Here is a 13,251-nt window from a genome sequence, read left to right as displayed (position 1 = left end):
GTGCCGGGTCCCTGTAGCGAGTCGCCGTGTTACTGCTGGGTCACTGTACCAAATTGTTGTGTTACTGTAGCGACTCACCGTTTCAGCTCTAGAACCGCCCGATCTCTGGTATTTCGCAAGAATCGGCACGGGGTTGCCGATTCCCGTGTTGACCAGGGCGATTCCGGGCCGACTCGCCGTTTTTTAAACCACTAGTTGTGACAGAAGATGTTGGCCTTAAAAGGACATCATCAAAAAGAAGACTCATGCAAAGAAAGTGATCATTGCAAAGGAACCACCTTCAAGTCCCAAGGAGGAGGTAAATTTAACTAATCCTACTTTCATAGGACCCACCTGCAACCTTTAGATCTCTTTCTGAAATCCCTATTCTGCAAAAAGAAAAAGGGTGTCATCCACCCGAATTGCATGAGATTCATTCTGCATACTCTTGCACTCTCAACTCATCAACCACCAATGTGATATTGATGAAGGGTGTCGGTACGTGTTAAAAAGAGAAGGATAGGCTACAACAAGAAGCTTTAAGGAGAATGAGGTTTATCACTAAGTAAGAGTTATTCTCAGGTTAGGAGAAGCTCCATATATCTAAGTGCAAGAGAAAACTCCATGTACCTTAGGGCAAGAGGAAAGTGGAATCTCCTCCACCAAGAAGTAGAACTTCTATCACGTTGAGTGAATCCATGCCTAAATTGCCAAGGCATGATGGTAATGAATATGCAAAGTACAAGGCAAAACACCAGCTAGGGATGAACTGATGAAGTACCAGATAGAGTGGAATATCTAATGGTATAGGTTGCTGAAGTTGAGATTGATGAGATTACTCTTCCATCTAGAAGAAAGACAACCAACACTAGGCCACCTAAAGATCAAGGGGAATCTAGACCAGAGAGTGATGAGATTACTCTTCCATCTAGAAGAAAGACAACCAAAACTAGGCCACCTCAAGATCAAGGGGAATGTAGACCAAATCAAACTCAAACAATGAGGGGGTGACACGTGTTAATGCCAGTATTTCAGATAAATAATTCTCATCAGCAAGCTTCAAGAAGGACATTAAATGTAATGTGGTTGCTCACCTAAAAGAGACTCATGGTGTCTGAAGAGCTTAGAATGACATCGCTTCAAGCCTTAAGCTCACCTCAAGACTATTAAGCTTCAGGCAATCATGCAAAAGGAAATATCCCTCACATTCACTAATGATGATTTACAGTTGGCACCAAATCTCATAACCGCCATTGTACATCACTATTGACATGGATGGCACTCATGAGGTACAGACTATGCTTGATTGTGGATCTGCTGTCAAATTGCTGCCACTGAAGACTCTTCAAAAAACTGAGTTAACAATCAATATCCAGCACCCCGCAAACCCCAATATTCAAGTTTCCAATTAAAAATGTCAACAAGCTTTGAGAACCATAAGACTTGCATTTAAAATCAAGGATTCAGATATGAAAGTCCTTTTTCATGTGACTGATGCATAATATCTCCTATACTGTTCTTCTTGGAAGCTATGGCCCTATGACAACCAAGACGTTGCTTCCATCCTCCACTAATGTCTCAAATACTATGAGAATGAGAAGCAGAAAAGGGTTCATGCTGATAGAAAATCCTTTACTGGTGCAGAAGACTACTATGCTGATCTGAAGTTCTATATCCAAAATGAAGATGCAGTTAAAAACCATGAACAAGATTCAAGTTCATCAATGCGATCAGAGGCTAGCAATATATCTCAAAGATGAAAGCAAAGAGGTAAGAATAAAGTGGAGGTTCAAACTGAGGATGGCAAGGAGAAGCTCGATTGAATGTCCAATTTAACACCTCAGTCAAATATTTCCCAAAGAAGTTGTTAAGGAGACTTTATGGCCGTAGCAGAAAGTCCTAACCAAAAAGCGATTCCATTTGATAAACGGAAGAAAAAAAAGAGCAACAGAGAGACGTAATGTCAATCCTCTGAAAGATGGAGCTCTCCCCCTGAATAGTATTATTATAGTAGTCAGAATACCATGTGGAGTATAAACCATGATTTCTCAAAAAATGAAGTTTTAAATAATGGAAGTGGATTGGCAGCTCCATTCTGAGTGACAAAATGCTGCAAGTAGATTCTCTGACCTGGAAGATTCTGGGCATCCACCTCTAGTTTGATCTTAAGGCCAAGACAAAATCAGTTTAAGCCCATTACTCTGCAGATATCGTTTCATTTGGGAGAAGGCAAACAAGTAATGCTAGAGGTATGGAGAACGAAAGGACCTCTATAAGGGCCAAATTATTTTACTCAAGAGGAGAAAATTCAACACCACCGCAGTTTTGCCCCAGGATACTATTACAATTCTATTAAAAAGTCGTTCAATTTTTCTCTATAGCTGGAGACTTGGTCAAAGACTTGATCGACTGAATAGAAACGGTGTCTTTATTACAAGTGTAATTGATTTTACATGTGTAGAATGTGCTAAATTAGATGCCGAGAAGTATACTGTCCAAAAACCTCGAAGTCATGCGATATATGAGTCGAGGTCATAATTACCATCAACATGGATACACTTGCTCAAAAGACAATGACATTAAGTACGCCTCGACATTCGCTATAGTTTCCACAGAAGTAGGCCAAACCATAGTTGAATTGACACAAATCAACTTGATGGATGAAAACATAGTTGCATGAAGCAGGGGCCGGGTGGGAGCAGGAGCAATGGATCGATACATGCAAGAAGCTCCCTAGGTAAGAAGCATTCCGTGGAATTTTTTAATTAATAAATAAAATGAGCACATATCCGTGTAGCCAACCTAAATAGTTGGAAAAAGACTTTGATGATGATGATGATGAAATAAAATGAGCACATCAAAATTTTCAAAAAATCAGAAATTTTATAAAAAAAAAATAAAAAAATCTAATAATCTCACAAAATGCAATAAAACATGGGCAAACAAAAATAAAACGTAATTATTAATTAATTAATTTCTCTTCAATTAATAAAGAATAATTTTTTGCTGATTTGAGGTGCATTTTATGTAACATTAATAGCATAAAATAAAATAAAAAATTATAAACAGGCACATTAGGATCACCAATCAACACAAGGGACCTGATTCTTTATTCATAAATTTCTGCTTTACTTAAAATTTCTGATGTTACAACACCCAAACACATAACAAGCTGTTTTATATGCAGTTTTACACTTTACAACATCCAAGAGCATGAAAGAGAGAGAATATGATAGCAACTAGATCCATATGAATTATCTTATTAGACTCTTTTGCACGTTCGAGTGGCTAGGAGAGATCCCTAAAAAGTGGGGATCGAGATCCCATGGAGATCCCTATCTAGGCATGCTGGAGTGAGATCCCATAGTAGGATCGACACCTACATTGGGAGAACAGGTAATCATGGATGAAAGTGGTCCATGGCCCAATTTTCTTAGTGATGCACTAAGCAACGACAAAAGGGAGGAATACAAGAGCTTCCTCGAAGAAAATAAAGTTAGCTTCGCTTGAACTCACGAAATGCCAGGTTTAGATTCTGATGTGGCTACACTATTGATCCCAAAACCAAGCCAGTCTAGCAAGGTCAACAAAGGCTACACCCAGAATTTGACAATCTCATTAATGTTGGACTCATTAGGGAGGTCCAATATAATATTTTTAGCCAATACTGCGTCAGTTTGGAAGAAAAAAGGGTAAATTTTGAGTTTGTTGGGACTTTCACGAGTTGAATGCCATTTGTGTTGAAGACAATCTCCCTCTCCTGATAACTGAAATATTAATTGATGCCGCTAAAGGGCAAGAAACATTCTTACTCATTAATGCATGCTAAGGGTATAATCAGTGATTCAAAAAGTGGACCGCCCAACACCTAGGCAGACGCCTAGGCGGTCCGAAAGGCCTGGGCACATCGCCCAAGCCTAGGCGGCCAATCTGGACCGTCAAAGCCTAGGCAGTGGCCTAGGGCCGGCGCCATGCCCAAGGGCTGCAAAAAAAATCGTGAGGGCATTTTACGTCTTTTTTTTTGTTTTTAAGGCCCAAAAATTGGGGTTTAGGTTCACTGGAAACCTGAACCTTGTTTGAGCCAAATTTAGAGAGAGAAAACTACCAAAAAAGTAGATTGTCGTGAATTTTTTAAGATCGAAGGGTTACTCAAAGTTAACTAAAATTGATCAAAACATCACCCATTGGTATTATATTTACTTTTTGAGATTTTGCAAAGTTATTAGGGGGTGTTTTAGAAGATTTTGAGTATTTAGAAATATCTTTGAGGTGGAAGTTTGAAGATTGAGCAATCAAACTTAAAGTAAGTGATTTTTTTTATTGCTTTAGTAATTTGCATTATTTTTTAGATGTCTTCTTTGAGATCTAATAGGAGTGGTGATCCCGGTTGGAAATATGGCTATAACCAGATCCTAATGATAAAAATTGCATAAGATGCAATTTTTGTGAAAGTGATACACAATGGGGCATAAACCGGTTCAAGAAACATCTTCCCGATATCAGGGGGGATGTTGCCCCATGAAAAAAGACTCATGATACTGTTAAAGAGGAAATAAGGAATTTTATGAACATGGTGAAAATGAAAAAAAAATGAGAGCTTTGCCTCTATAGCAGAGATTAGGTCTGGGGTTCGAGTCAATTTTGATGATGATGATAGTGATAAGGAAAAGATTGGGGAGGGATGTCAAGAGGTTGAGCAATCCATTATTAGGGGAAAGGGGAAGGGAGTTGTAATTGCTTCTGGTTCTAGGACTAAGAAGCCTCGGGTTAGAGGCCCTATGGATAGTTTCTTACCTCGGCCTGACCTTGAGATTGCAGGAGAGAAAACAAAAAAGCAAACCACCATTGAAAATAGAATCAAGAAGGAAGAGAGAGAAAGCCGCATATTATTTGGCTACATGGTTTTATGAGGCGAGCATTCCTTTCAATACCGCTCGCTTGAGCAGCTTTTATGTTGTAGTATAGGCAATTGGCCAGTTTAGCCCTGGGATGAAACCCCCAACCCCATATGAGCTTTCAAAGCCTTTTTTAAAATAGGCAGTGAATGCCACGAAGGAAGCTGTAGAACTTAAGAAAGATGCATGGGCTCAGTATGCGGTTTTTCTTATGACTGATGCTTGGAGTGATAGGAAGAGAAGAAGTCAAATGAATATGCCTATGAATTGTCCAGTAGGGACTTTTTTTTTAGGTCTATTGATGCCTCTGATCATATCCATGATACCCATTACATATTTCAAGTGATAGAGAAGGGAATCAAGGATGTTGGGGAGCACCTTGTTGTACAGGTTGTTACAGACAATGCTGCTCCCAATGTTGCAGCATCTAATTTGTTGCGCATAGCTTATCCTAGAATCTTTTGGGCACCATGTGCAGCACATTGTATAGACCTCATGCTTGAGGCACTTCACAATTTAACCGAGATATCAGATGCAGTGAAGAAGGCCAAGTATGTTACGAATTTCATTTATAGCCACCATATCACCCTCAGCATGATGTGTACCTTTACAAAGAAGAAAGAGATTGTGAGGCTTGGGTCACGAGATTTGCGACCTGGTACTTATGCCTAGATAGCGTACATTCGAGGAGAGTGCAGTTGAAACAAATGTTTACCTCAGATGAGTGGAGAACATGCAAGTGGTCTAAGGCTCAAGTTGGGAAGAAAGTGAGAGATTATACTTTCTAAGGCTTTTTAGCGAGGTGTGAAGGATGCTCTTAAGGTATTTTTTCCTCTTATCAAAGTCCTTCGCATGGTTGATAGTGACAAGCCGTCTATGGGCTATATATGATGCTATGGAGAAATGTAAAAGAGAGATAGCCCAAAATTTCAATGATGAAGAAACCCGCTACAAGCCTGTTTGGCAGAATATTGATGAGAAGTGGAATAAACAGCTACATCGGCAATTGCATGCAGCTGATTATTTTTTGAACACAGCTTTGTTTTATATTACAAGGATATACAAACAAATGACACAATCATGGATCGATTTAATAAGTGTATAGAGGTGTTAGTCCCTGATCTTGAAATGCAGGATATTGTATGCGCTGATGAGCTGATAAATTGCAAGTGCTCATTAAAGTCTTTTGGGAGTCCAATGGTGATGAGGCAAAGGACCAAAATTAATCCAAGTATTAAATATTATTATATTAATAATATTCTTAAGTTCATCTTCATCAAATTCAACTGTTCAAGTAATCAAGTATTTCTATTATTTATTTATGATTTTTTTTAGTTCGTTGCAGCCCATTGGTGAAGCCAACATAAGCGTAGTTCTCCAAATTTACAAAAGTTGGCCATTTGGATCTTAAACATAACCATTTCTTCATCTGATTGTGAGTGCAATTGGAGTACTTTTGAAGGGGTAAGGCCATAAGGGTAATTTGTATAATTTTATAAATAATACATGAACCATAGATATTAGATTTTACTTAGTTCACTTTCATTTTATTTTGTTAGGTTCATACAAAGAAAAGGAACAGGCTTGAATCAAAGAAGGTCAATGACATTGTCTATGTCAAGTACAATCAATTCTTAAAGGACAGATTTGCTAAGAGAGCTAATAGAGACCCCATCAGATCAAATAATATGGACAATGTTATGGAGTGGTAAGTTGATGATAATGAGGTCAAGGGACATGAAGGATTGACATGGGACATCGTCATGGATGCTTCAGGGACATCAGCTGACCCTCCTAGGGCCACTAGAGCTTCTGCACAGAGAACAAGGTGGAGGAGGAGTAGGAAGAAGAGGCAGATTCACAAGAGACGGAAGAAGACGAGTAGCAATATGTCGAGAAGAGTGACGACTCCGTCGACTCCGATGAATATGATGCCAATGCAGCTGACCTAAGATTTTCTGATGATGAATGAATGTTGATTGTTGAATAATTAAACTTTGTTACTTTGAAGTTTGAACTTTGATTGAAGTATTGTGTATTGAACATTTGAACTATTTAAGATTCTTTTGAGTCTTCAAGTATTACTTTCATAGTTTTATAATTTGGTTGGTTGGCATATTTTAAATTTTAATTGGATATAGATTATGGAGTATGAACCGACTTATGGATTATGGTTATGCTTATGGAAAGTGTGCATTATGGTTATGCTTATGGAATGTGTGTTAAATGCTAATACATAGTATAATTTGAATATAACAGATAGTCTGATACTCAAATAACTGCAAAATCCATATTTGGATTCAACTGGACTGTAGAATCCTTATTTGGATTCAACTAGGCCGCACAGGTTCTGGGCGCCCACCTAGGCGCTGGGCGGCTCGAACCCCCCAATTTACCTAGGACCTACCTAGCGCTTTTTGAAACACTGAGTATAATCAAATAAAGATGGTCCCAGAGGAGGAAGAGCTCATTACATTTTCATATGCCTAAAGGAATCTTTTGTTACAAAATACTACATTTTGGTCTCAAGAATGCAAGAGTGATAAACCAACAAGCCATTGGCATCATCTTCAATGAACTCCTACATAATATGGTGGAATGTCATACAGATGATTTGTTTGTGAACTCAAAAGCTTGGAAATATCACATACATGATCTTTAAATGTTCCTCCAAAAGTTGCATACCCATCCCTAACATCAAGAAAATTCCTGGGGCTTATCAATCTACATAGAGGCATTGAGATTGATCCCACAAAGATCAAAACCATACAAGAGATGCCGCCACAAAGAATTTGCGAATTTTTAAAATCCTTACAAAGGAGACTCACATATATCCGAGTTTATTTCAAACCTCTCAAGAAGGTGCCAACTTTTCTCAAGGCTGATGAAGAAAGGAGTGCCCCACGAGTGGATCAAGCCCACCAAAATGCTTTCAGTAGCATCAACCTCCTAACTTCTCCTTTCAGCCACTTATACTATATGTTGCTGGTCTCGGAAGGTCGCTAGGAGCAGTACTGGCTCCGCACAATAAGGAATGCAAAGAAATCACATTAACTATCTAACCTGCCTGATGGTTGGGGCAGAATATAACTAGTAACTACTCACCCATCGAAAAGACATGCATGGCACTAATATTCGCAGTTCAAAAGTTACACCATTGCCTCCTCACACATCCCATGCAATTGGTTTCTAGGATAGACTCACCCGTTCTCTTAGGCCGTCTATCCAAATGGTTGGCTCCCTTTATGAAATTCAATATTAAATATGTCCCACAGAAAGCAAAAATGGGATAAGCGTTAGCCAATTTCTTAGCAGCAGATCCTTTACCAGATGGATCTCCTCTAAATGAGGATTTACCATATGAGGCTGTGTTAATGGTTAAACCTCTTGTCCTTAGGAAAAGTTGTATCGATGGAGCTTCTCAAAGCCAAAGGCCAAGAACAGGAGTTATTTTCATTCTCTTTCTCCCTAGAGAAGTTTTGCTACAATAATGATGCAGAATATGAAGCTCTTACCATTGCCTAGAAATGGCCATCGAGATGCAGGTTAATACCTTAGCCACACTTGGTGATTCCTAACTTGTTCTCAGACAGCTTTTGGGGACTTATGAAGTCAGAAAAGAGAATTAGTCACATACGTCGGAATGGCTAAAATCTTATTTCATTGTTTCATGAGATGAGAATCAATCACATTCCTTGACAATTCAGTGGACCGGTTGATGAATTAGCTAGATTGGCATCGCACTCCCATTAAATAAAGACATGCAAATTTTGGTCCAAGAGAGACATATTTTCCCTCAAGTATTGGAGTCACAACCAATAAAACCTTCCCTTTTGACTTTTATAAAGCCGAAGCATGAAGTCGAACCATGAGAATTCGGAGAAAACTTCTTATCCATTGTAAAGGTTCTTGTCCAACAATTCACTATCTCAATAAATTAATCAATTGTCTTTGTTTGGCATTGTCCATTATAAAGTTATATAAGATAAATTTACAGGCAGTTTTACATAAAGTTTTATCTTTTTGGAAAGACTTTTTTTACTTTACTCAAAATAATTTTCTGAAAATCACTTTTCTTATAGCCAGCTGTAGCTAAAAATAGCCGTAATTGCCAGAAAAAAATAAATAAGCAAATAATACAAGGTAAGTACCAAACAACTAGCAACGTAATACTATCAAGAGTAAATTAATTTCAAATAAGATAGTATGCTCCCAAAACAATTAATTGGCCTAAGCATGTAATGATGTGATGAAGCCAGATAAGCAATAGCTACACCTCCGCAATATGAGAGGCTTGACTTTGACTTTTATTTAGCAGTAGGATCTGCTAGAAACAACTCTCTAATGATTACCATGATTCAGCAACTCATGGATGTCTATAGTTAGCATCTCCACAATCTCCTTTTGGTAGCACCTGTATGTTTGGAAAACTTTTAGAGGAATATTTTGAGAGTGGACCGTAAGGAAAAGTATGGGATTCAGTATAAGGGAGGCCACTTCTTGTTATCACGAGAGAGCACATCATCAGAAAAACCAGGAAGATACACAAGAGACCTAGGATGAGAGGAAGCAGAACAACAAATTCAAATAGAACAGACTAAGGTCATCGCCACAAGATTACAAGTAACAAATTAATTCTCTATGTTATACTACAAGATTGCAAGTAACAAATTAAGTCTCTATGCTACCAGCTAGGTGTTAGTATTGGAAAATCCTACCCTTAGTTTCTATAGGATAGGGAGATCTCTGCATCTCCATTCATACTGCTTATCTTTGATAAAAAAAGTATGACATTCTTGAAATCAAAAGAAATACGAAAAGCCTAGTGAATTTCAAGGTAATGAGCAAGCCTAATAGTGTGCACAAATAACATGCCTTGTACAACATCTAAGTAGCAATCAAATCCTAAGGCTAAGATTTTGTTTGAGTTTACCTAAATCCAAGAAAAGTCAGAAGCATTCACTCTGGGCTCTCAGTGTCCTTGGCCTTAGATCCTCTAAAAACCTTGGGAGTATTTACATTTCTGAAAAAATTTCCTCCACCCATGTTTCGAAATGCCCGACACCTTCAACTTCCTACTATGGCCTCACACTAGGAGTATCTCCAACTCAAATCTGACAATGAAAGGCTGAAGCAGCCATTCAGCTTAGTCAAACACAACATTTGACTTGTTTACTAGAAATAACCAAAATTTGGTTGGATGGGTCTAGATCCACACGATCTAAACCCAACCAGCTAGGTCCAAGAGGCACGTCCAGACCTCGACCTGATTGACATGGGAGCAGGATCAAACCAACTCAATCAAAACCTTTCTTCATCTTTTCAACGATATCCTCCTTATTTGCTCAATCACTTTCAGCTTTTTCCATGTGAAACTTCATTGACTTATTAGATAGGCAAGCGGAGTGCTCTCTCCCCATTGGTCCTCGGTGATATTATTTAATATGAGATTGGTCCATTGATCGCTCTATTTTCAGCATGTAAGGACAGAAGCCAAAAAGTGATGCTGACATACTAGCCAATGAACGTGTCATGCAGGCATCTTATTGATAAAGGATTTTCTTTTCTAGATCATCTAGATGCTGCCTTTGAATATCTGTCATGCTTTCATTTATCCACTTTGGTTATTTAAAAAAAAAAAACCATTTCTGTTAGCAATCAAGGAAATAATTTTTGTAGCGTTCTCACTATCAGCTCTCCTTATACTCACCTCCATTCTATCCCTAGCATTTACCATTTAAGTTGATAAAGGAAATGAATTCTAGTTCATTCAATCCAAAAATAGATTCATCCTCAAATGCTTCCTCAAGTCCTATTTCCATCTTTACTTGCATTCCCTCCCAACCATTCTGATTTTCTATTGTAGCTCCTTTCTTCATAATCTAATGCCTTCAGCTTTTCAGCTCTCATTTATCAAAGCCTCAATAGTGTTACCATAAACCTTACATTGCGGATGCATGTTCCTTGTGTTTGTGTGTTACATGATTAATAAATGAAACTCATGTATGATGAAGATTGATTTCTTCTTAAACTGTATGGCATAAGATCAAGAAACCAAGGTCCTAAGTTTGGAAACCCTAATTTGACAAATTTGGAAGCATTCTACAGTTAAATCTGGTCAGATTTACAAATTCCAGGTCACTTGCATAAAGCAAGTACTTTTGAAATATCAAGTTCTTTCTTTTTTATTCTGTAGGTTTTAAGCTTTGAAGAATCAAGAACCAAAATATCATGTCCTTCATTAAGGATTTCAAGTGTGAGAACCCCCCAAATGCATAGGCACATGGCACCTCAAGTCAACCTGAAGCCTCAAGTCTAAGGGTGGCTTCATGCATTATGAGTTGCTTCTGTATATATATATGTACGTATGTATGTATGTATGGCATTTCATTGGAAAGAGTAGCATAAATCAAGTTCTACGAGCATGCAAAAAGAGAGATAGATACTAGATGCAGTAGAAAGAAATAGAAACTGAAGTGATAGAATCAGTAAACTTATTATCTATGGATGGCAAGATTCACCGTAAAAATTGGCATCTAATTTCTCAAGTTATTGGCTAAGAGATGGCACACTATTTATCCTCTCTAGCTGAATCCCAGATTTGCAGCAGTAAACACTTTTTGTTCCACTTCTGGTTATTCCATTGTCAGATGCTGAAAAGTTATTTTGGAGGCTCACTTGGTTTACCATGCTCTCTATCTTGAGGTTAAATATTTTTTGGCACTGAATCAGATAAATTAGCAGTGCTTACGGGCAGCAACATGAGTGTGAGGGCAATTGGTAGAGGATAAGGGAATCGGTGCTCAGGTTTGGGTTCATCAGCAGGGTTTTACCCTGTGTTTGAGGTTCACTTAGGGGAGAAAGTATGATCCTTAAGCAAAGGCCTTCAAAATTTTATACTTTCTTGTAGTAAAACACATTATTCATTATCAGAAAATGAAAAGGGTTACATGCCTGGACCATGCCAACAACTCGGATAGAAGACTTGTTAGGTACATTGCCCATGAGCCACCATATCCTCTAAGTAATCTACCTAGACGTATGGTGAGGTGTCCTAAACAAGCATGAGACCACATTAATATTCAATAGACTCTCTCTCGAGGCATGTAACTCCATTTTGCAGCTTGATTTTCCATTTAAAAAAGAGGGAAATTTGAATTGATTACATCTATGGTGTTCATGAACTTCATTTTAAGTCGTATCATATTGTAGAATTGTATTCCTTACTCCCATTCTTGGGTACCAATTGTTCAACAATTTTACGAATCAGAGTTTAAATTTGAAACATAGTTTTTTATGACAAAGCATTGATTCAGGTTTCATCTTGAAACTATGTTAGAACATGCATTTCCTCAGCATTCCTTGCCAAGTTGGTTCCGCCTCCGGTTCTATTTTGTAGTCGGAACCAAAACCTAGGAGGCAAGTAATGCTTGAAGTAATAATCTTTTCAGAAACTTTTATGATCCATTCACTAATTAAAATTTGATAAGGCTACTGATCCCAAAAATGAGTATCAGTAGTCTTCAGAGAGTACCAAAAAGCAAGATAGGAACAATAAGGGAAAGCTGAATTAGGCTACAAGATTGTTCAACCTACCACAAGTGAATCGTTTTCTTGTTAGAGAACCATAACTCACTTTTATAACGTACATTAACCAGAAATAAAGCAAAACATTTTCTCCCAAACTCCCGTGTAAAATAATACAACATCAATTCATAAAAACTAATCCAAAACTAGAAAGCTAAAGAGATGATACCTGATTGTGGGAGCATCCAAATGTCTTTATGTATATCGTCTGTCGATAAAATTCATCACCATAAGAAAGCATATAAAAAAGAAACAAACAAAATAAATAAACAAAAATATACAAATTAGAGTTTTCACCTGCGTTCCAGGTATGTTCAGTGAAGGGATGTCCTCCATTTTGCGAGATTGAAGCTTTTTGGGTTTCATTCCAACTGCTATCATAGGAAAGCGAAGACCAGGAGGAGCTCCACTGCCAATCACATCTTCAATATCTTCCATTTTTTCCAATCTTGATATGTCTATCACGAACCTTACGCAGAGAGCTTCCGAAGCCCTTTTTAAGAACCCAAGTTCTCCATGTTTCAAATGGGGGAGTTTCAAGCAAAAAGCATCCTGCGCCGCGGTGCCACCGTACTTCTGTAAGTCTCCATTATCAATTTAGGGAATGCATACAATGAGAACATGTATCATTTGTATAAGTATAATTACTCCTGCCCATGAGAATGGCACGGGCCAAAGCATTATTGCCCATTGATGAGGTCTCGGACTTCTTTCTCATAAAAGGGCTGGCCCCCCAAATACCTCTTACTACTTTGAAAGGGCTTGAGTTGTAGTGATAGCACGCTATACT

The 13,251-nt window shown here is 38.1% G+C and overlaps 1 protein-coding gene across 11 annotated transcripts in view; it reads right to left on the bottom strand.

Annotated features, from left to right (window-relative positions):
* Nucleotides 1-12,933, bottom strand: part of LOC18449050 (Methylthiotransferase) — a 42,837-nt gene extending 29,904 nt beyond the window's left edge. For 8 of the 11 annotated variants that reach the window (XR_016044292.1, XR_016044293.1, XM_088851733.1 and 5 more), the window contains exons 1-2: nt 12,759-12,933; nt 12,631-12,669 (exon numbers count right to left, since the gene is read on the bottom strand). Coding sequence is in view for 7 of the 11 variants with exons in the window: in XM_006859099.4 (XP_006859161.1) it covers nt 12,631-12,669; nt 12,759-12,899 (180 nt within the window). In the remaining 4 variants the exon portion in view is untranslated. Of the gene's footprint in view, nt 1-9,226; nt 9,289-12,630; nt 12,670-12,758 lie in introns of all 11 variants that reach the window. The other 3 variants (XM_088851734.1, XM_088851730.1, XM_088851735.1) reach the window with 1 other exon arrangement.
* Nucleotides 12,934-13,251: the final 318 nt, after the last annotated feature.

Source organism: Amborella trichopoda, chromosome 11, assembly GCF_054954075.1.
Source record: "Amborella trichopoda isolate Santa Cruz 75 chromosome 11, AtrichopodaSantaCruz75HAP2 v2.0, whole genome shotgun sequence".
Lineage (NCBI taxonomy): Eukaryota > Viridiplantae > Streptophyta > Magnoliopsida > Amborellales > Amborellaceae > Amborella > Amborella trichopoda.
This window is presented reverse-complemented; position numbering and strand designations above follow the sequence as displayed.